Below are 22,162 nucleotides of genomic sequence, written 5' to 3'. Positions count from 1 at the left end.
AAAGAAAAGCTACTTAAAAAAAAAAAAGAAATGGATATACAGTAGCTCCCCCTTATCCATGGAGAATACATTCCAATACCCTCTGTAATGCCTGAAACCACATGATAAAGTTTAATTTATAAATTAGGCATAGTAAGAAATTAACAACTAATAATAAAATCAATTATAATGATTTACCATAATAAAAGTTATATGAATGTGGTCTCAAAATACCTTACTGTACAAATTTAATGCCTTTTCCATCTTAACTAAGCACTTATGCACTGTGGCTGTAACATTTGCAGTCTGAACCACATCAGCAAAACTCAAATGAATTTCTTTTCCTTCTTCACAATTTCACAATTTCACAGGCTCTGGAGCCTGCGTGCCACAACTAGAGAGAAAAAACCCACGTGCCACAACTAGAGAGAAGCCCACGTGCCACAATGAAGATCCCGCGTGCCACAACAAAGACCCGTCACAGACAAAAATAAATAAATAAATAATAAAATCTTTAAAAAAAAGAAATGGTGAACAAAGGTTTTTCTTTACCTTTAATGTAAGCTGCCTAGGAAACAAAAATGTACATCCTGGGCTTTCCTGGTGGCGCAGTTGTTAAGAATCCGCCTGCCAATGCAGGGGACATGGGTTTGAGCCCTGGTCTGGGAAGATACCACGTGCGGCGGAGCAACTAAGCCCGTGCACCACAACTACTGAGCCTGTGCTCTAGAGCCCGCGAGCCACAACTACTGAGCCCGTATGCCGCAACTACTGAAGCCCGCAGGCCTAGAGCCTGTGCTCCGCAACAAGAGAAGCCACTGCGATGAGAAGCCCATGTGCCACAATGAAGAGTAGCCCCCGCTCGCCGCAACTAGAGAAAGCCTGTAAGCAGCAATGAAGACCCAATGCAGCCAAAAATTAAAAAAAATGTACGTCTTATGAAAATAATTTACTGTGCTTCACGTTGTCATTATCAGGTCTTTGACTATGTAGGAAAAAAAACCTGACTCATCGAATTAAAAGACCTAATTTTTGTTTGTTTGGTTTTTTACAACTATAAAACTTTCTGTATTTGCCTTTGAAATCTTTTGTCACTTTGGTTGAATGGATAACTGAGTACTGTTTCACAGTGACCTGTGATTCTGTTTGATCACATATTTTCAGTGTTTTGACATTTTAAACAAACTTCCCAAATCAAATTCTGAATGAAGCTAAAAGAGAAATATTAATTTACTTAGGCTTATTTGATATATTAGACTGCATGGGAAACACTATCAAATAAAAAGCAATATTTAACCTTCTTAGGTGATATTTATAAGGGATATATATCATTAAAATAAGTAATTCAGAAATTATATGAAATTCTTAAAAATCTATATCCTGGCATAATGTTATCAGTCATAATTCCAGCTATTATCTTAAAACATTATATATCATAAATGTAACCAAATTTCCTTGTCAATTGCATCATTTTTGGTGTGTGTATGTGAACACTTACCAGATCTTTTTTTTTTTTTTTTTTTTGCGATATGCGGGCCTCTCACTGTTGTGGCCTCTCCCATTGCGGAGCACAGACTCCGGATGCGCAGGCTCAGCGGCCATGGCTCACGGGCCCAGCCACTCTGCGGCATGTGGGATCTTCCCGGACTGGGGCACGAACCCGTGTCCCCTGCATCGGCAGGCGGACTCTCAACCACTGCGCCACCAGGGAAGCCCTTACCAGATCTTTAACCATGACTATTTTTAGGTCCTTTGCCACTCACAGACAGTTATTGTTTTACTGTTATGCTTTCGCAAAAACGTTCCTAAAAAGTGCTTCATCTTCAAGAAGATTCATGGAAAAGACTCTGAAAAGTAAAGGTTTCTGATAATTATAAAATGATATTATTGAACTGGGTAAGAATTTCTAGAACTCTAGTGGAAAACTGATTCATAAAGCTGCCTACCAGGCTTCCCTGGTGGCGCAGTGGTTTAGAGTCCGCCTGCCGATGCAGTGGACACGGGTTTGTGCCCTGGTCTGGGAGGATCCCACGTGCCGTGGCGCGGCTATGCCTGCTCCGCAATGGGAGAGGCCATAGCGGTGAGAGGCCCGTGTACCGCAAAAAAAAAAAAAAAAAATGCTGCCTACCAAGATCAACCAAAATAAGAATTAATTATGTAAGACTGAATGAACTGATGATTTTAATTTTTATGGTTTAATTTAAAACATTGCTGGTTCTTTAATGTTTTGTTTTCCAGATTTAAAGAGGCCTCTTTTCTCCTCTCTTTTAAGCTATCTATAACTTATTGCAATTTGGTGAAGTATATATTTGCAACAAAGGTTGAAACATTTATCTTTTTCTCCCTACCTGATTCCTCCAGAATTTTGAAACTCTTACTAAATATTCTTACTTTTCATGACAATATATATATTTGCACAATGGAAACAATGGACAAGTTCTTGGTTTGGCTTCTTAGCCTAAAGAGACTTTAAAAGTCTAATCTGAGATTCCTTATGAAAAGCGCCAGCAAAGCAGATTTAAAAGAGTCCATACAAGCCTCTTAGATAACCTCATCTACCAGAGGGCAGACAGCAGAAGTAAGAAGAATGACAATCCTGCAGCCTGTGAAACAAAAACCACATTCACAGAAAGACAGACAAGACGAAAAGGCAGAGGGCTATGTACCAGATGAAGGAACAAGATAAAACCCCAGAAAAACAACTAAATGAAGTGGAGATAGGCAACTTTCCAGGAAAAGAATTCAGATTAATGATAGTGAAGATGATCCAGGACCTCGGAAAAAGAATGGAGGCAAAGATCAAGAAGATGCAGAAATGTTTAACAAAGACCTAGAAGAATTAAAAAACAAACAAACAGAGATGAACAATACAATAACTGAAATGAAAACTACACTACAAGGAATCAACAGCAGAATAACTGAGGCAGAAGAACAGATAAGTGACCTGGAAGACAGAATGGTGGAATTCACTGCTGCGGAACAGAAAAAAGAGAAAAGAATGAAAAGACATGAAGACAGCCTAAGAGACCTCTGAGACAACATTAAACACAACAACATTTGCATTATACGGGTCCCAGAAGGAGAAGAGAGAGAGAAAGGACCTGAGAAAATACTTGAAGAGATTAGAGTCGAAAACTTCCCTAACATGGGAAGGTATTTTTTGAGGAAATCAAAAAATACCTAAGACAAATGACAATGAAAACACGATGATCCAAAATGTATGGGATGCAGCAAAAGCAGTTCTAAGAGGGAAGTTTATAGCTATACAAGCCTACCTCAAGAAACAAGAAAAATCTCAAATAAACAATATAATATGGGAAAGGAAATAATCACCCAAGTCCAGGAAGCACAGAGAGTTGCATACAGGATAAACCCAGCAGAAACACACCAAGACACATAGTAATCAAATTGGCAAAAATTAAAGACAAAGAAAAATTATTGAAAGCAGCAAGGGAAAAACGACAAATAACATACAAGGGAACTCCCATAAGGTTAACAGCTGATTTCTCAGCAGAAACTCTACAAGCCATAAGGGAGTGGCATGATATACTTACAGTGATGAAAGGGAAGAACCTACAACCAAGATTACTCTACCGGCAAGGATCTCATTCAGATTCGATGGAGAAGTCAAAAGCTTTACAGACAAGCAAAAGCTAAGAGAATTCACCACCACCAAACCAAAACCATCTCTACAACAAATGCTAAAGGAATTTCTCTAAGTGGGAAACACAAGAGAAGAAAAGGACCTACAAAAACAAACCCAAAACAATTAAGAAAATGGCCATAGCAACATACATATCAATAATTACCTTAAACATGAATGGATTAAATGCTCCAACCAAAAGACACAGGCTCGCTGAATGGATACCAAAACAAGACCCATATATATGCTGTCTACAAGAGATTCACTTCAGACCTAGGGACACATACAGACTGAAAGTGAGGGGATGGAAAATGATATTCCGTGCAAATGGAAATCAAAAGAAAGCTGGAGAAGCAATACTCATATCAGATTAAATAGACTTTAAAATAAAGAATGTTACAAGAGACAAGGAAGGACGCTACATAATGGTCAAGGGATCAGTCCAAGAAGAAGAGATAACAATTATAAATATATATGCACCCAACATAGGAGCACCTCAATACATAAGGCAACTGCTAACAGCTCTAAAAGAGGAAATCGACAGTAACACCGTAATAGTGGGGGACTTTAACACCTCACTTACACCAATGGACAGATCATCCAAACTGAACATAAATAAGGAAACAGAAGCTTTAAATGACACAGTAGACCAGATAGATTTAATTGATATTTATAGGACATTCCATCCCAAAACAGCAGATTACATTTTCTTCTCAAGTGCGCATGGAACGTTCTCCAGGATAGATCACATCATGGGTCACAAATCAAGCCTCAGTAAATTTAAGAAAACTGAAATCATATCAAGTATCTCTTCTGACCACAACGCTATGAGATTAGAAATGAATTACAGGGAAAAAAACGTAAAAAACACAAACACATGGAGGCTAAACAATATGTTACTAAATAACCAAGAGACCACTGAAGAAATCAAAGAGGAAATCAAAAAATACCTAGACACAAATGACAATGAAAACACGACGATCCAAAACGTATGGGATGCAACAAAAGCAGTTCTAAGAGAGAAGTTTATAGTTATAGAAGCCTACCACCTGAAGAAACAAGAAAAATCTCAAATAAACAATCTAACCTTACAGCTAAAGGAACTAGAAAAAGAAGAACAAACAAAACCCAAAGTTAGCAGAAAGAAAGAAATCATAAAGATCAGAGCAGAAATAAATGAAATAGAAACAAAGAAAACAATAGCAAAGATCAATAAAACTAAAAGCTGGTCCTTTGAGAAGATAAACAAAATTTATAAACCGTTAGCCAGACTCATCAAGAAAAACAGGGAGAGGACTCAAATCAATAAAATTAGAAATGAAAAAGGAGAAGTTACAACAGACACTGCAGAGATACAAAGCATCCTAAGAGACTACTACAAGCAACTCTATGCCAATAAAATGGACAACCTGGAAGAAATGGACAAATTCTTAGAAAGGTATAACCTTCCAAGACTGAACCAGGAAGAAATAGAAAATATGAACAGACCAATCACAAGTAATGAAATTGAAACTGTGATTAAAAATCTTCCAACAAACAAAATCCCAGGACCAGATGGCTTCACAGGTGAATTCTATCAAACATTTAGAGAAGAGCTAACACCCATCCTTCTCAAAATCTTCCAAAAAATTGCGGAGGAGGGAACACTCCCAAACTCATTCTATGAGGCCACCATCACCCTGATACCAAAACCAGACAAAGATACTACAAAAAAAGAAAATTACAGACGAATATCACTGATGAATATAGATGCAAAAATCCTCAACAAAATACTAGCAAACAGAATCCAACAACACATTAAAAAGATCATACACCATAGTCAAGTGGAATTTATCCCAGGGATGCAAGGATTCTTCAATATACGCAAATCAATCAATGTGCTACACCATATTAACAAACTGAAGAATAAAAACCATATGATCATCTCAATAGATGCAGAAAAAGCTTCTGACAAAATTCAACACCTATTTATGATAAAAACTCTCCAGAAAGTGGGCACAGAGGGAATCTACCTCAACATAATAAAGGCCATATATGACAAACCCACAGCAAACATCATTCTCAATGGTGAAAACCTGAAAGCATCTCCTCCAAGATCAGGAACAAGACAAGAATGTCCACTCTCGCCACTATTATTCAACATAGTTTTGGAAGTCCTAGCCACGGCAATCAGAGAAGAAAAAGAAAGAAAAGGAATACAAATTGGAAAAGAAGAAGTAAAACTGTCACTGTTTGCAGATGACATGATACTATACATAGAGAATCGTAAAGATGCCACCAGGAAACTACTAGAACTAATCAATGAATTTGGTAAAGTTGCAGGATACAAAATTAATGCACAGAATTCTCTTGCATTCCTATACACTAATGATGAAAAATCTGAAAGAGAAACTAAGGAAACACTCCCATTTACCACTGCAACAAAAAGAATAAAATACCTAGGAATAAACCTACCTAGGGAGACAAAAGACCTGTATGCAGAAAATTATAAGACACTGATGAAAGAAATTAAAGATCATACCATGTTCTTGGATTGGAAGAATCAATATTGTGAAAATGACTCTACTACCCAAAGCAATCTACAGATTCAATGCAATCCCTATCAAGTTACCAATGGCATTTTTTTACGGAACTAGAGCAAAAAAATCTTAAAATTTGTATGGAGACACAAAAGACCCCGAATAGCCAAAGCAGTCTTGAGGGAAAACAATGCAGCTGGAGGAATCAGACTCCCTGACTTCAGACTATACTACAAAGCTACAGTAATCAAGACAATATGGTACTGGCACAAAAACAGAAACATAGATCAGTGGAACAAGATAGAAAGTCCAGAGATAAACCCATGCACCTATGGTCAACTAACCTATGACAAAGGAAGCAAGGATATACAATGGAGAAACGACAGTCTCTTCAATAAGTGGTGCTGGGAAAACTGAACAGCTACATGTAAAAGAATGAAATTAGAACACTCCCTAACACCATACACAAAAATAAACTCAAAATGGATTAAAGACCTAAATGTAAGGCCAGACACCATTAAACTCTTAGAGGAAAACATAGGAAGAACACCCTTTGACATAAACCACAGCAAAATCTTTTTTTAAATTTTTTGGTGGTACGCGGGCCTCTCACTGTTGTGGCCTCTCCCGTTGCGGAGCACAGGCTCCGGACGCGCAGGCTCAGCAGCCATGGCTCACGGGCCCAGCCGCTCCGCGGCATGTGGGATCTTCCCGGACCGGGGCACAAACCCGTGTCCCCTGCATCAGCAGGCGGACTCTCAACCACTGTGCCACCAGGGAAGCCTGCATGACCCACCTCCTAGAGTAATGGAAATAAAAACAAAAATAAACAAATGGGACCTAATGAAACGTAAAAGCTTTTGCACAGCAAAGGAAACTATAAACAAGACGAAAAGACAACCCTCAGAATGGGAGAAAATATTTGCAAACAAATCAATGGACAAAGGATTAATCTCCAAAATATATAAACAGCTCATGCAGCTCAATATTAGAAAAACAAACAACCCAATCCAAAAATGGGCAGAAGACCTAAATAGAGATTTCTCCAAAGAAGACATACAAATGGCCAAGAAGCACATGAAAAGCTGCTCAACATCACTAATTATTAGAGAAATGTAAATCAAAAGTACAAGGAGGTATCACCTCACACCAATTAAAATGGGCATCATCAGAAAATCTACAAGCAACAAATGCTGGAGAGAGTGTGGAGAAAAGGGAACCCTCTTGCACTGTTGGTGGGAATGTAAATTGATACAGCCACTATGTAGAACAGTATGGAGGTTCCTTAAAAAAATAAAAATAGAATTACCATATGATCCAGCAATCCCACTACTGGGCATATACCCAGAGAAAACCATAATTCAGAAAGACACATGCACCCCGGTGTCCATTGCAGCACTATTTACAATAGCTAGGTCATGGAAGCAACCTAAATGCCCATTGACACAGACGAATGGATAAAGAAGATGTGGTACATATATACAATGGAATATTCCTCAGCCATAAAAAGGAACGAAATTGGGTCATTTGTTGAGACGTGGATGGACCTAGAGTCTGTCATACAGAGTGAAGTAAGTCAGAAAGAGAAAAACAAATATCGTATATTAACGCATATATGTGGAACCTAGAAAAATGGTACAGATGAACCGGTTTGCAGGGCAGGAATTGAGACACAGAGGTAGAGAACAAACGTATGGACACCAAGGGGGGAAAGCGGCGGGGTGGTGGTGGTGGTGGTGTGATGAATTGGGCGATTGGGATTGACATGTATACACTGATGTGTATAAAATTGATGACTAATAACCTGCTGTATAAAAAAATAAAATTCAAAAAATAAAACTAAAGTCATGTATTTCCTGGTTCAATCTGAAATAAAAATGTGTGGTTCAAGCATTTGAAATAGAAAAAAAAGCAGTCGATACAATCACTGTTCTTAATGCACTTATGCAAATAATCAGATCAAGTTTATTGAAAGTAGACTTAATTTGCAAACAAATTTCTCTTACTGGTTATCCTTTATAACAGTTGGGATGATTATAGAAAGAAACATTATGTTTTAGTAATACAGGTTTGTAGATATCAGATTTTAGTACTGTTAACCCTCTTTGAGGTTTTGTTTTCTACGTGTAAACTGGACTGGATCCTGAATTCTTCTAGTTTCTTCCAGTATTTGACTAGAACTCTCCAAACTAATATTTCCAATTTTCTCCCACTCTTTTGACTCCAAATCACTATGAAACTCAACTGCCCTTTTCCCAAAGCCATACAAGTTAAAGCTGGACAACTTGACATAAACCTCAGAGAAATCACAACAGCTCACGAGCGGGCAATCTGCATGCTTGTTTTTACATGGCCACTCAGAAGCTCGCCAGACACATTCAAACTGCAAGCCAGGAAAATCCATTAGACTGTCACTGCCATCCTCATTCCACCATCTGGAGATGCTTCAAACTCAAATCTACACATTTTCTCAAATGGCTGCTCTCCGAACTCAGAAACTGAATTTATAATTTGCTCAAACTATTAGCCTTTGTTTTTCTTTTGTTTCCCTAGAAATGCCTCTTGTTAAATTACCTGATTGCTCACAGCACACAGACACCTCATTTAGTTGGAAGCTCACCTGCAGCGCGGTCTCCTAAAATACAACATCCTCCCTTCATTCTGTCTTGAGGAATCATGAGGATACGTGATTGCTAACACACCAGGTTGTGCCTATGTAAATAACCTTTAAAAACTGAAACCTAATGGCACATTAATCCAAAAAAATTGTCAGTTCACTTAGAAAGGTAAAACTTAAAAACTGCTGGTTATAACCCATTTGAGTTATTTAACTGGTTAAATCTTGGGTCCTGGGAATCTCTGCTCTGGACCATTTTTCAATCCTTGGTTATTATTTTCCTTATAGTTATCATATTAACCTTTCTAATGTGTTGTACACTCTCGAGGGTTTTAAATGCCTGTCTCCAGCCACTCGCATGCCAAATGGCATTCATCAGAATCACACAACTGGACAAAATCAACAATAACCATATAAAGAATTAAGATAGTGACCACACGGCTCTCCTGCCTAAGGACTCAACTAATGCAAACAGTGTATATGCGATTCTTCAGCCTGACTACATCAACAGTGGTAACCAGGAATAATGCTATGCTGGTTGCTCATACTCTCCGCCCACGGAGAGAATGACCAAAAGCAGGAGGGGGCAGGGGGGTATTGTTAAAATCAAGACCAAATGGAAACCAGCCTTGAAAAATTCCCTGGGCAGACAAAACCAGTTAAGTTACACAAGCAAAGCTTAATTTAGCTTATTTTGCAAGACTAACTTGACCTGGGTCATTTCTTGCTTCTGCCTCTGTAAATAAGCAAAATTTAAACTGTTTCCCAAGGTTGATATGAAGTAACCAATTCCCTATCATTTAAGATGATGATAATATAACCAATTACTGTGAAGAATAAACAGTCACTATCTTCTCACCATATAAGCTGCTTTTTAACAATATACCCCTGAGCTTCATTCCTTGTTTTGGTTTGAGTGCTCCTGGCTTTCAAACTATCTTTTTGGTGTGTGCAAAATAAACTTTACTGATAACTACTTTGGTGATTCATTGGCTTTACTTCTGCTATTTCTGAAGTTTTGACACACACACATTTACATATATGTCTGCATCTAACAGCAAAAGACTATTTTCACCACCACAGTACCAGAGACCAGCAAGAGATGGTAATTAGTCACTTTTTCAAAAAGTAGGTTTTTAAAAATTAGTTTGATAGCAACTTTTTCCCAGTGCATTAAAAAAGTGCACTCCTTTGTACTGTTTTTTTTGATTTTCTATTTATTTTTAATTGTTGCAGAGTTTTTGCTGGTTTATCATTTTAAAACAACTAGAGAGAACCTGATCGCCTTATATAGGATCATATTAGTTGGGTGGCTTTTGGCAAAATTGGAATATTTGGTTTTTATATTTCCTTACCTAGAGGCAAATGGACAATTTGGGCATTTTGGACACTCCATATGAGACTAGTAAATTACAATTCTGCACCCTGGGGAGAAGCACATCGAGTCACTTTCACCTTAACATAACTTTTACATTTACAGACCACACAAAAATTATGAAATGATCCAAACTTTGTAAGGGAATCAGACATAGAAAGCATGTCAGGAAAATCTATCTCCTCAAGAATATCCTTCCTTTTACCCTATCAGTTTTTTTACCAGCTTACAAACTCTTTGAGGGCAGGGATAACACTGGAAACATCTGTTGCTTACCAGGCATAAGGATGATTTATACATTATTTGTTTAATCTTCCCCACGTTGCCATGAGATCGGTATTACTATAATCCCCATCTTCCAGAAGAGGAGACCGAAGTTCAGGCTCTTGCCCACTATCACAAAGTAGTAAGGGGTGGAGCCAGGAGGCAGGCTGCCGGACCTCGGAGCCTCTCTCCCACCGGCGAGAGCCCTCCACCGGCGAGAGTCCCGCCACACTCAGCTAGTGGCAGGCACAAAGAGGCCGTTCAATAAGTCTTGCTTAATTTGAAGGCCACAGCGTTAACTAGCAGCAGAAGGGCTCGAGTAGCCGAGAGGCAAGAGAGTGTATGCGGAGGGGCTGGGAGTGGTAGCCGGGAAGGAAGCTGGCCCCCCGGGACGCGGGCGGGAAGGGATGGCTACACCGGGAATTTCTGGGGACTGCTCGGTATGGGACAGAAAGCCGAGTGGTAGGCAAGACACTTACCCGGCCGGGAAAAGAGGAGGGCGCTGGTAAGATAGGTCAGCAACTCCATAATCCGATGTTTTTCCAAATAATTCCTGGCTTGGAGCTCCCTGCTGCTCTTGGCCTCCATCGCTCCGAATTGGGACGTTGCTAGGCGACCACGCAGCGTCACGGCCATTCGGCTCCGCCCTTTCCGCCCGACGCGGTTACGTGATGCGCGCCCCACAGGCTGAGACCTGGGCACCAAATCCTGCACCTCATCGCGAGGGAGGCAGTCTGGGAGGTGTGGGGTGGGGCCTACGCGAAGGCCGGAGGGAAACTCGTGCAGAGCTCCTTGCGGGCGGAGGGCCCAGTCCTCTGTCTGGGCTGAGTGCTGGGCCTGATGGTCTTTTCCTGTTTCTGTCTCTAGCACCTAGCTCAGTACTTGCTGACCCAAGGTCTCATGTGGTAATAACACATGAGGATAGACTAATAACAGAAGGAACTTGTGTAATAACGGGGGTGTCCAGTGGAGAGTCCTAAGCAGCATCTTTGGTGTGAGCAGCCTGCAGCACGGCGCTGGCGGCGGGGCAGGAAGGTTGACGGTTTTCTCTACCAGACTGCGGGGTCGTGAAGTGCGTGGATCCTGAGCTCCTACATGTGTTTGCTGCTTAACTAGACCGTGTGGAGCTGGTCTTGAGATAAAGACCACCTGACAGTCGTTTTGAGGGAGAGCCACTGAATAAGGTGGGACGCAGGTGGCCAGGAGGGCCTCTGCTCAGCCATCGAAATACCTGAGAAACTAAACTCTAGGCTGGGACTTCTGTCCTTGAGGGCCAGGCTCTGAGGTCTGTGCCCTTACTCCCCACCAGAGAGTTATCCCAGAATAGCCACTTCAAGAAGAGGAAAGACAAATGGCCAATAAACATATGAAAATATTCTCAGTCTCTCCGGCAATCCTGTAAACAAAACTACAAGAAAATGCCATTTTACATCGATCAGACTGGTAAAAATTAGGAAGTTGAACAAATTAGGCTGCCGGCAAGGATATAGGGCATCAAAACAGCCAGTGATGATGGGAGCTTTCCAAAGGAGAATACCCACCTTGGAAAACAATTTTGAATTATCTTGGTAGCATAGACATGTTTCTACACCATGACTCAGAAATTCCACGCCTAGAGCAACTCTTGTACACCTGTACCAGGAGATATGCACAAGAATGTTCAGAGCAGCAGTGTGCATGACAGAAAACACAGCAGCCCAAAGGTCATCAAAACTAGAATGGATTTTTTAAAAAACTGTGATATATTCACAATGCAATATAAATATATAAATATAAAACTTTGCAACCATAGATTGTAGCTACTTGCAACAATATGGGTGACTCTCAAAAACAATAGTCTCAAGAATATATACTGTATGAATCAACTTATATAAAGTTAAAAAACATACAGAATGAAGCAATGTATTGTTTACAGATTCAAGCCTGTGTAGATCTACTAAGAAATGCAAGGGAATGATATAAAATTCAGCACAGTATTTGCCTTGGAGGTGAGAGGAAAGAGAATGGGTTTGTGGAAGAATATCCTGGGGACTCCAGGGGTAAAGGTAATAAGATTTTCTTTACCTGAGTCGTGGGTACACAGGTGCTCATTGGATTATGATTTTTTAATTAATTAATTTATTTTTGGCTGTGTTGGGTCTTTGTTGCTGCTCGTGGGCTTTCTCTAGTTACGGCGAGCCGGGGCTTCTCTTCGTTGTGGTGTGCGGGCTTCTCATTGCGGTGGCCTCTCTTATTGCGGAGCACAGGCTCTAGGCGTGCAGGCTTCAGTAGTTGTGGCACGCGGGCTCAGTAGTTGTGGCCCACGAGCTTAATTGCTCCGCACCATGTGGGATCTTCCCGGACCAGGGCTCAAACCCATGTCCCCTGCATTAGCAGGCGATTCTTAACCACTGTGCCACCAGGGAAGCCCTGGATTATGATTCTTTATACCTTATGTGTACTTAATACATTAAAAAAATCTACTCAGGACTGCATGTTGGTGCCCTGGACACAGAGTTTCTTCTCTGTGCATGAAGCTCAAGACATTTGATCTCCTTGAGAACTTCATTTACTTACTCTCCAGGAGTTACTCAGTCCCTGAATAAAATAGCTCTGCTCTTTGAACCTCAAATGACACTAGAACTTCCAGTGACACCTGGCCTGCTGACATCTTCCCAAGTTGCTGATTGTTTTCTGTTTCAACAAGCCTGGGTGCATTTGTCTGCTCAGAGCTCCCTCTCTTAACACTACCTCAGGCAGCTCTGGCCCTGAATCTCCAGTTCCCCTGGACTCGTGCTAAAGAGAAGTGTCCAGATGCCACCTAGTGGAGTCAGCTATTCTCTGTCAATGCCATCTCTTAATAAGCCAACTTGGCCTTCATTCCTCATCATCATCGATGTCATCATCCTCACTTCTTCGACTCTGTCCTCCATCTCCTTATTATTACTAATCCTTTTAGTGGTTTGGGGCAGTAACTGCAGGTGGTAGGCATCATTGCAGTAGTTTTCAATCAGGATTGCACATTTGAACCACCTTTGAAAGTACTGACGGTACCTTAAAACGTACTGAGGGCTGGGCTCCATTCCAGGTCCAGGAGACTGAATCTTTTGCGATGGGGCCTGAATACATGTAGTTTTGTTGTTGTGGATTTGAACAGCTTTACTGAGGTATAATTAACATAATAAACTGCACATATTTAAGACATACTCTTGGATAAGTTTTTTTGTTTGTTTGTTTTTTGGCTGTGTTGGGTCTTCGTTGCTGAGCGCGGTCTTTCTCTAGTTGCGGTGAGCCGGGTCTACTCTTCCTTGCAGTGGGCGGGCTTCTCATTGCAGTGGCCTCTCGTTGCGGAGCACGGGCTCTAGGCGCGTGGGCTTCAGTAGTTGTGGCTCGCAGGCTCTGGAGCGCAGGCTCAGTAGCTGTGGCACATGGGCTTAGTTGCTCCCTGGCATGTCGGATCTTCCCGGACCAGGGCTCGAACCCATGTCCCCTGCATTGGCAGGCAGATTCTTAACCACTGAGCCACCAGGGAAGCCCTTGGATAAGCTTTGAAGTATGTACATATACGTGAAATCATTGTCATCAAGATAAAGAATGTATCTATCATCCCCCAAGGTTTCCTTGTGTCCCTTTCTAGTTCCTTCCTCTCACCCCTTCTTAACCGTGCCCCACCCCCACTGCCAGGCATCACAGACCTGCAATCTGTAACTGTAGATTACATTTTCTAGAATTTTATGTAAATAGAACCATACAGTATATCTATATCTATATAATTTTTTTTTGGTCTGGTGTTTTTCACTCGGCATAATTATTTTGGGGGATTCACCTATGTTGTTGCATGTATCAATATTTCATTCCTTTTTATTGCTGAGTAAGATTCCACAGTATGCATATATCACAATTTGTTTCTCTCTTTACCCGTGGATGGACATTTGGGTTGCTTTCAGTTTGGAGCTATTACAAATAAAGCTGCTATGACTATTCAGGTACAGATCTTTGTGTGCACATAGGATTTCATTTCTCTTAAGTTAAATGTCTCAAGGAGTGGGATGACTGGTTCACATGGGAGGTGTATGTTTAACTTTTTAAGAAACTGCTGAACTGTTTTCCCAAAGCAGCTGTACCATTTTATATTCCCAAATTACTAGTAATTAAAGGCTCCCCAGGAGATCCTAGTGGACAGCCAGGACTGAGACCCTGTGTTATAGCAGCCCATGAGGGTTGAGCTAAAAGATCTGGGAAATGTTGATCAGGAATCCCAAGAGCCTCGGAGGTTCCAGCTCGTGCTTAGTATCATCCCACAGCTCATATCGACCCAGGACACACACTGGAAACTCCCAGGGAGCCATCAAAAAAATACAGTGTTGGGCTTCCCTGGTGGCGCAGCGGTTGAGAGTCCGCCTGCCGATGCAGGGGACGCGGGTTCGTGCCCCGGTCTGGGAAGATCCCACATGCCGCAGAGTGGCTGGGCCCGTGAGCCATGGCCGCTGAGCCTGCGCGTCCGGAGCCTGTGCTCCGCAACGGGAGAGGCCACAACGGTGAGAGGCCCGCGTACCGCAATAAAAACAAAAACAAAAACAAACAAACAAACAAACAAAAAAATACAGTGTCTGCCCCTTCACCCCGCAGAGAGTCTGATATAATTGCCTTGGGGGCCAGGGTGCAAGGGTGGGGGGCTGCCTCAGGCATCACAGCTTTTTACCAGCTTCCTGAGTGGTTCTAGAGCACAGAGTGACCAACTGTCCTGGTTTGCCCAGGACTATGAGGGGTCCGTTACCATGAAGCTTTCAACCATAATACTGGGAACGTCCCAGGTCATCTTAATACATGGTCACTCCATTTGTGGACCACTAGCATGAAGGGCTCAGGCTTTGGTGTTGGACAGACTTGTCAACCTGCCTGTCAACTTGGGAGTTATAGCTCAGGGTTAGTGTGTGTGTTTGGGGGAGGGCACGGATAAAAGGGAAAGTGGGGGGACATGAGTAGCCAGGACAGAATGTGGGCTAACTCCCTCTCTCCATTTTCTCTGTCAACCAGGGACAAGTTAGAGATGCCTCAACTAGGAGTTTTGGTTGCTGTTAAAGGGGAGAAATATATGAAGCCCACTTTTTCTGAGCAATTGTATGGTGAGGCAGTGTCCTGCAGAGGCCTCTGGAGCCAGACTGCCTCACTTTAACACTCTGTTTTACCACTGACTATTAATAACTTTGTGACATTGGGCCAAACACCTAAATTCTCTGCCTCAGTGTCCTCAAGGACAGAATGGGGACAGTGTATCTACCTCATAGAGGATGTCTTCAGGACTGAGTTAATGTATGTAAAGCTCTTTTAAAAAATGGTGCCAGGCATGTACTAAGAACTACGTAAGTGTTCACTGTTATTATCTTAATCGCCTTGTTAAAATGAGAAGGGGGAAATCGTGACTAAATATATCCTACAGCCTACGTCCATAGGCTGTCCTATACGGTTTCCTATTGAAAGATTTTTCGGTTAATCTTTCAGATTTTGTGTTGCAGCTCTAAAGAACTATAGGTTCTTGTTCTGCATGTCAAGATGGGAGGAGCTAAAGGTATATATACTATGTGCTTAATGTTCTTATGCAAATCATAAGGGAGACATAGTTTGGAACCTGATAATTTCATTTTCACCAAGTTGCTTTATTGGTGAGCTGCATTTTTGGAGTTAAAAAAAAAAAACCCACCAGAACACGGTCTAGTAGTGACATCGTATTAGTCTTCGTGTCAAGTGGAACTAACACGGACTCCTGTTTTAGCTTTGCAACTGTGATTTACCAGGTACACAGGGTTCTGTGGAACTCAAGTCTCAAAGTTAGTCTTTGTGAAATGGTAACACTCAATTATCTGTGATAGTGCCTCATCTACTCAGAAGCTTTCCTCATTCTTCAATAACCTAAAAAGAGCAAAAATGCTAAAAACATCTCGAAACATCAATTTAAATCCATTTTACAAAACATGAAAATGTAGAAAATATCAATAGCATGGCCACAGTACAAAGGATCTCAGGAGGAGATTGGGATAATAGCTCTGGTGCTTTGGTACCCCCTCTACAGTACTTCATTAAAATTTTTTTTTTTTAATCCTCTCAAATAGTTTAAGACTCACAAGAAGTTGCAAAATGGTACAAAGAGTTCCAGTGTATCCTCCTTGGGTTCCTCTCAATGATACTGTCTTACATAACCGTAGAACACTGTCTTTGTTAAACCAGGACCTCAGCATCGGTACAATACTATTAGCTCAAGTATAGACCTCGTTTGGATTTCACCAGTTTTTACATGAACTCTTCTTTTTTCTGTTCCGTTTCATTTTGGAGGCTACTTCTGCATTTCCGAACATCATATTATATATAACCTAAGCCTAAATTTAGCTCCCATCACACTGACTATGTCTGTTTAAGCTTTCGTTAGATTCACCAAATTGAGGCCCAGAACAAAACTTACGAACAACGTTCTTTGAGCTTCTAAATTACTTGTATGAAGGATGACCTCAGATGATCTCCTATTTATTGATACACAGTTTACATGGGGAGTTAAGGACCCTTTCTCAAGAGGCTTCGCATTTACCAGCTGTGTGATCCTGACCAAATTACTTGACCTCTCAAAACTTTAGTTTTCTCATCGCTAAAATGGGGGTAATAATCTTACCGACCTCATAGAGTTATGGTAAGGATTAAATTAGAAAAGATGTAAAACACATAATCAGTAATGTTATTACTCACTCCCCCTACCACCATCACCGCCAGTACCACAAGTACCACCAGTACCATCGCCAGGGGAATCCCTGTCCTTCTAGCTGTTTTCTTGATGTCAGAGTAGTGCGGGTTTGGCTTAGAGCTGGAAGTCTGCTCAGGGTACAGGCCAGAAGTCTTTACTCTCCTGGCAGATGGCAGGGTGGCGGGGAGTGGTCTCTCACAGCCGGGACAGCAGCCAGGTGGCATACAATCCTGCCTTCCCTGGCTGAAACCGAGGACGCACTTCCCAAAATAATACCACTGCACTGCTATCAGACTTCAGGTACATTGTGGGATCTATAGGCTTTTGTGGGTTGTCCTGCAACCTAATCACCCTTGATATTACATTTAAGTGGAAGAATATATTAGGTTCCAAATGAAACATTTGGAGCACAGCCCACAGAGTGGGGATTGCTTATACAAGAAAGATAATTGCTTGGATATAATTTTGGAAACTAAGACATCCGCTTTGCCCCAGTGCCCTTTTCAAGCAGGAATAAGTTTAAAAAAAAAGTAAAAAGTGGTAAGAAATTGTTGATTTGAACGTTGGTTATTTCCAACTGATAGCAAAATTCTCCTTGTTGGCCTGACTAATGGATTAGATTATTTCTTGTAGTTTAACGTGAATTGATATAGTATCAGTGGTCATAAGCATGTCTTTTGCATTGGCCAAAATCTCTGTATGCTGGGGCTGGCTTGCCCAGGCTCACAGGAGTTAATGTGCACTTCTCTTCCCCCTCTGGATTCAGAGAGGTCATGCTGATAGCTTGAAATCAGTCGCGGTGGATGTATTAACATTACAGAAATCAGCAAGTGCTTCCCCTGCCACCCCTAAAGCTGGCTGTTTGACATTTACCACCAACACACCACTCCCTTTTTTAACTCAGCAAATGTGTATTGTATGCCAACTGTATGCCTGTTATTGTTTTAGGATCCAAACAACCTTGGATAACACAGTCCTTTAAGAGGGTCCTACAGATAAATCTGAAGTCCAAGGAAACATGAAATATACATGTTTTTTGAATCAAAAAGCACCAGCATGTCAATGTAACCCACATAACCCACACCAAACTTTACCAGCAGAAAATCTCCATTGGGAAAGTCCCCCTGTGAAGGAGGATTGTTTTTAAGGCCATCCCAGGCATTCCATTTTTAGCCATCTCCAGGACAGTGTATTCCACAACTATTCACTGTAATCAACTATATTTGATCACTTTCACCACTTTTCTCTGGTCCTGTATCCAGTGTTTTTACGCTGCCAAGCCCAAAGCCAAACACTGTACTCTGGAAACACAAAAGTGAGATCATCTAATGGCTCCCATGTATTTCATCATTGTGTAGGTGTCCTGATAATATACTTATCTGAATTTTTTAAATATCAAAGCAACACACACATTTTTGTAACACATTAAAATTCTACAGTTTATGATGAAAAGAGACAATCTTGTGCCTCATCCCACCCCCCTATTCCACCCCAAGGTAACTTTCTCTGCTGGACCTGGTTTCCTTGGATCCTGAATCTCAGCTTCCCATTCAATTTTCCAGAAAATAACTTTTTAGTCCCCTGCTGGGGCGGGAGGGTGGGGGGAGAGAGAGTAGCCACTTGGCTGCATGTGGGAGGTGAAGGGGGCTCTGAGGGGCCTGACAACCTCATGTGAGACTTCAAGCCCCTCTTCCCCATTTTCACCCCATTGTGTACCCCTTCTCTGTGGTACCTACTGCCTCTGGGGGATCTGGGGAGAAAACGGGCTTATTAGTATTCTCCTCAAACCACTTCTAACTTTCTTCTTTCTGCAAAGACAATTATGGCTCCAAGTTTGCCCTTTACCTTTTGTGTCTGCGTGTAAACTTTTAAATTTAAAAGTGCACAGTAAAATTAATGACTCTTAAGTACACAATCAGATAAATATTTCATCAGTGATTCTATTCATTTAACAAGCCCCCAGGTCAAGATACAGAACACTGCTAGCACCAGAAACCTCCCTTGTGCCCCCGAAAGGTGACATCTATTCTATAAATCTGTCTGTTTGTATTCATGGCTTTAATTCACCAAGGTTAGTTTGAATGCCGATTCATTAATTAAAATGTTGAGCAGTACTGGGCTCGGCAAGGACCCGGAGGGAACATCCTCCAAATGCTGGACAGTGAGAACTGCAGGAGATACCGTCTCTGGTGTGTCCAGCGGCCAGGCAGGCCCAGTACTGAGCATCTAGTACGGATCCAAACCTTCTCAGTTTATTGAGCTGGACAGGACCAAGAGACTTGTAAAAACTGCAAACAGAAACAGAAACATGCATCTGATTCTTTCCAAAGGAAAAGCCCCGGAATCATGTTTTTCCTCTCCCTTCTCTTCACTTCCATGGGGCTCTGCCTTTGCCCTATCCCAATAATGTGCCAGAATTGCTATCCTCTACCTGCCAGCCCTCCAACACTGCATCTGGATTATTCAGGAACATGGGGGAGATTTAGGGGTGGGTAGTGGAGGGGGGTTAGTGATAAGGCCAGCTAGGAAATCCAATAGAGAAGTGAAGTGGCTGGAGAGAAAATGAAAACCCTAATACAGACCATGCAAGCCCCTACTTTCACAGCCCCCCACCCCCAGCAGCTAGCTCAGTTGCCTGATGATGTGAACGCTTTTGTGATGCTGCTGCTGCTTTGATTAAAAATTTACTGAAGGGGCTTCCCTGGTGGCACAGTGGTTGAGAGTCCGACTGCCGATGCAGGGGACACGGGTTCATGCCCTGGTCTGGGAAGATCCCATGTGCCGCGGAGCGGCTGGGCCCGTGAGCCATGGCCGCTGAGCCTGCGCATCCGGAGCCTGTGCTCCGCAACGGGAGAGGCCACAACAGTGAGAGGCCCGGGTACCGCAAAAAAAAAAAAAAAAAAAAAAAATTACTGAAATACTTAAAGGCGAAGGAGGAATCCAGAAAAGCTCCAGAATCTTCTAAAATTAAGAGAACCCTTCCAATGTTAATGACCTTAGATCAGATTTGCGATTTCAATTGTCACAATAAATGCAGCGCCTCCGAGCTGTTGGCTCCCATTGTGATTTTGCAATGATTCAGACTTGCGTGGGACTGATTGAGTGTTTGAGGCGTTCAGTTTTCTTACACCTTCCTCATTTACTTTTCTAGTTGAATGGCTTACGAAGATGTAATGAATAGAAAATAAACTTATTGAAATACACTCCTGGGAACTTTGCTCAGTGACATGGATACCTTAAACCTGACATTCCAGAATAGCTCCAACCAGATCAGAAAGCAAGAAGTTATTGCCTAGTGGAAAAATCAAAAGGAGAAAAATACTGAAGTATTGTAAAATTAAATTCTAGAGACCTGAGTCAACCAGCTAGGAGGCACACAGAATTATAAAATACCTTTCTGGAAATATCCACGGGGCTTAGGAAGAAAAGTCGGTAGGTGCAGTTTATTTCTACAGGAGGCAGGGAAATAGAATGGACAGAGCACCAGATTGAAGGGGGGACAGGCTTGCCTGTCAGCCAGCTGTGTGCTCTTGGTACCTCATTCGACCTGTCTGTGTCTCAGTTTCCTCACCTGCAGAAGAGGGTCTTCATTATTACTTCCAGTTTTCACACTGATTCTCCAAGCCTATGACTAATTTTGAGGCTTCTCAGAGTTCCAGGTTAGGAAAATATAGGATGTCTAGGCTCCCTTCAAAATGGAGTTAGAGGGCTTCCCTGGTGGCACAGTGGTCAAAAGTCCGCCTGCCGATGCAGGGGACACGGGTTCGTGCCCCTGTCTGGGAAGATCCTACATGCCGCGAAGCGGCTGGGCCCGTGAGCCACGGTCGCTGAGCCTGCACATCCGGAGGCTGTGCTCCGCAACGGGAGAGGCCACAGCAGTGAGAGGCCCGCGTACCGCCAAAAAAAAAAAAAAAAAAAAAAAAAAATGGAGTTAGAAGTCACCAGGCCAGAACAGTGATGGACAGCCAGTCTCAGACAAAGCTCAGAACCAAGGGATACATGATGTCCTTGCTGCTAGAAGCGCCACACTGACGTTTTGTGGCTATGGATAATCCAATTATACAAACGTTTATGTGCAATGTGCTTCCTCTGTGAAGCTTCCTCAAGCTTCAAAGCTGCTTCCTCTGTTTTTTTTTTTTTCCCCTGTACAATAGTGAAAATATTTACAGTTAGGCCTGAGGCAAAACGCTAAGAAATTTGCTGAAGTTTGCCCAAGAGTGTTGGCTCCAAGTGGCCTTGCTCTACCCTTGATGTGCTCAAACCACTCCCCAAGGCTGTCATCACCATGCCAGGGCTGTGCTTTGATCACAAATCTCAAATGTGCTCTCAATGCTGTGTGGCAATCCAGTTTCATTAGTAAGTACTTAATTCTTCCTCTACTCTTCTCAAACTTCTTCTGAGCTCTCAGGCACACCCAGCTTGCCCCACAGTCGCTGAGAAAATGGAAGCCATCAGATGGGGGATTCCCTCATCTACTCAGCAGCGAATCTACAAGCTGACTTCTTTCTTCCCCATTTCCCTGGAGGAAGTGTCCTTCTGACTACTGTTAAGTTAGTCAAACAAAGAGGCCATTAGACTGAGATGCTCTAATGCCCTAGAGGCCTATGTAAGCAAACCAGAATCTAAGTCTGTAAATGTCTCAAGGTTACAAAATCCAAAATGCTGGGGACAATCAATCACAAACAGCCAACTAGGCTTTAAGCTACAGCCAATCAATATCTACCTTACTTTGCTTCCACCTTTTCTCTATAGAAGTCTCACCCCAGCTCCTGGTGGTGGAGTTCCTAACCACTTCTGGTTTGGGGCTGCCTGATTTGAATCCCATTTTTGTGCAGATAAACTCTTAAAATTTTTAACAGGCCTCGGTTGATTGTTCTGCACTACAAAGGCCAATACGTCCACATGTGTTCAAGTTCACCTCCCTCCTGCCTTCTCAAAAACTTCCCTTTAAAAAAAAAAATCACCCCTTTCTCCTGTCTCATCAACCTCTCCCTCCCCTATTGTCCCACCCTCACCAGCATATGAATCATGATCTGGACCCTTCTCCCTTGAAAAA

The 22,162-nt window shown here is 42.0% G+C and overlaps 1 protein-coding gene across 6 annotated transcripts in view; it reads right to left on the bottom strand.

Annotated features, from left to right (window-relative positions):
* Positions 1-11,231, bottom strand: part of PUS7 (pseudouridine synthase 7) — a 107,709-nt gene extending 96,478 nt beyond the window's left edge. For 3 of the 6 annotated variants that reach the window (XR_013829863.1, XR_013829864.1, XM_079932076.1), the window contains exon 1: positions 10,877-11,227. Coding sequence is in view for 4 of the 6 variants with exons in the window: in XM_079932076.1 (XP_079788202.1) it covers positions 10,877-11,033 (157 nt within the window). In the remaining 2 variants the exon portion in view is untranslated. Of the gene's footprint in view, positions 1-10,876 lie in introns of all 6 variants that reach the window. The other 3 variants (XM_079932080.1, XM_079932079.1, XM_079932078.1) reach the window with 1 other exon arrangement.
* Between the last annotated feature and the right edge of the window lie 10,931 nt (positions 11,232-22,162).

The sequence above is a fragment of the Stenella coeruleoalba genome (assembly GCF_951394435.1).
Source record: "Stenella coeruleoalba genome assembly, chromosome: 9".
NCBI lineage: Eukaryota > Metazoa > Chordata > Mammalia > Artiodactyla > Delphinidae > Stenella > Stenella coeruleoalba.
This window is presented reverse-complemented; position numbering and strand designations above follow the sequence as displayed.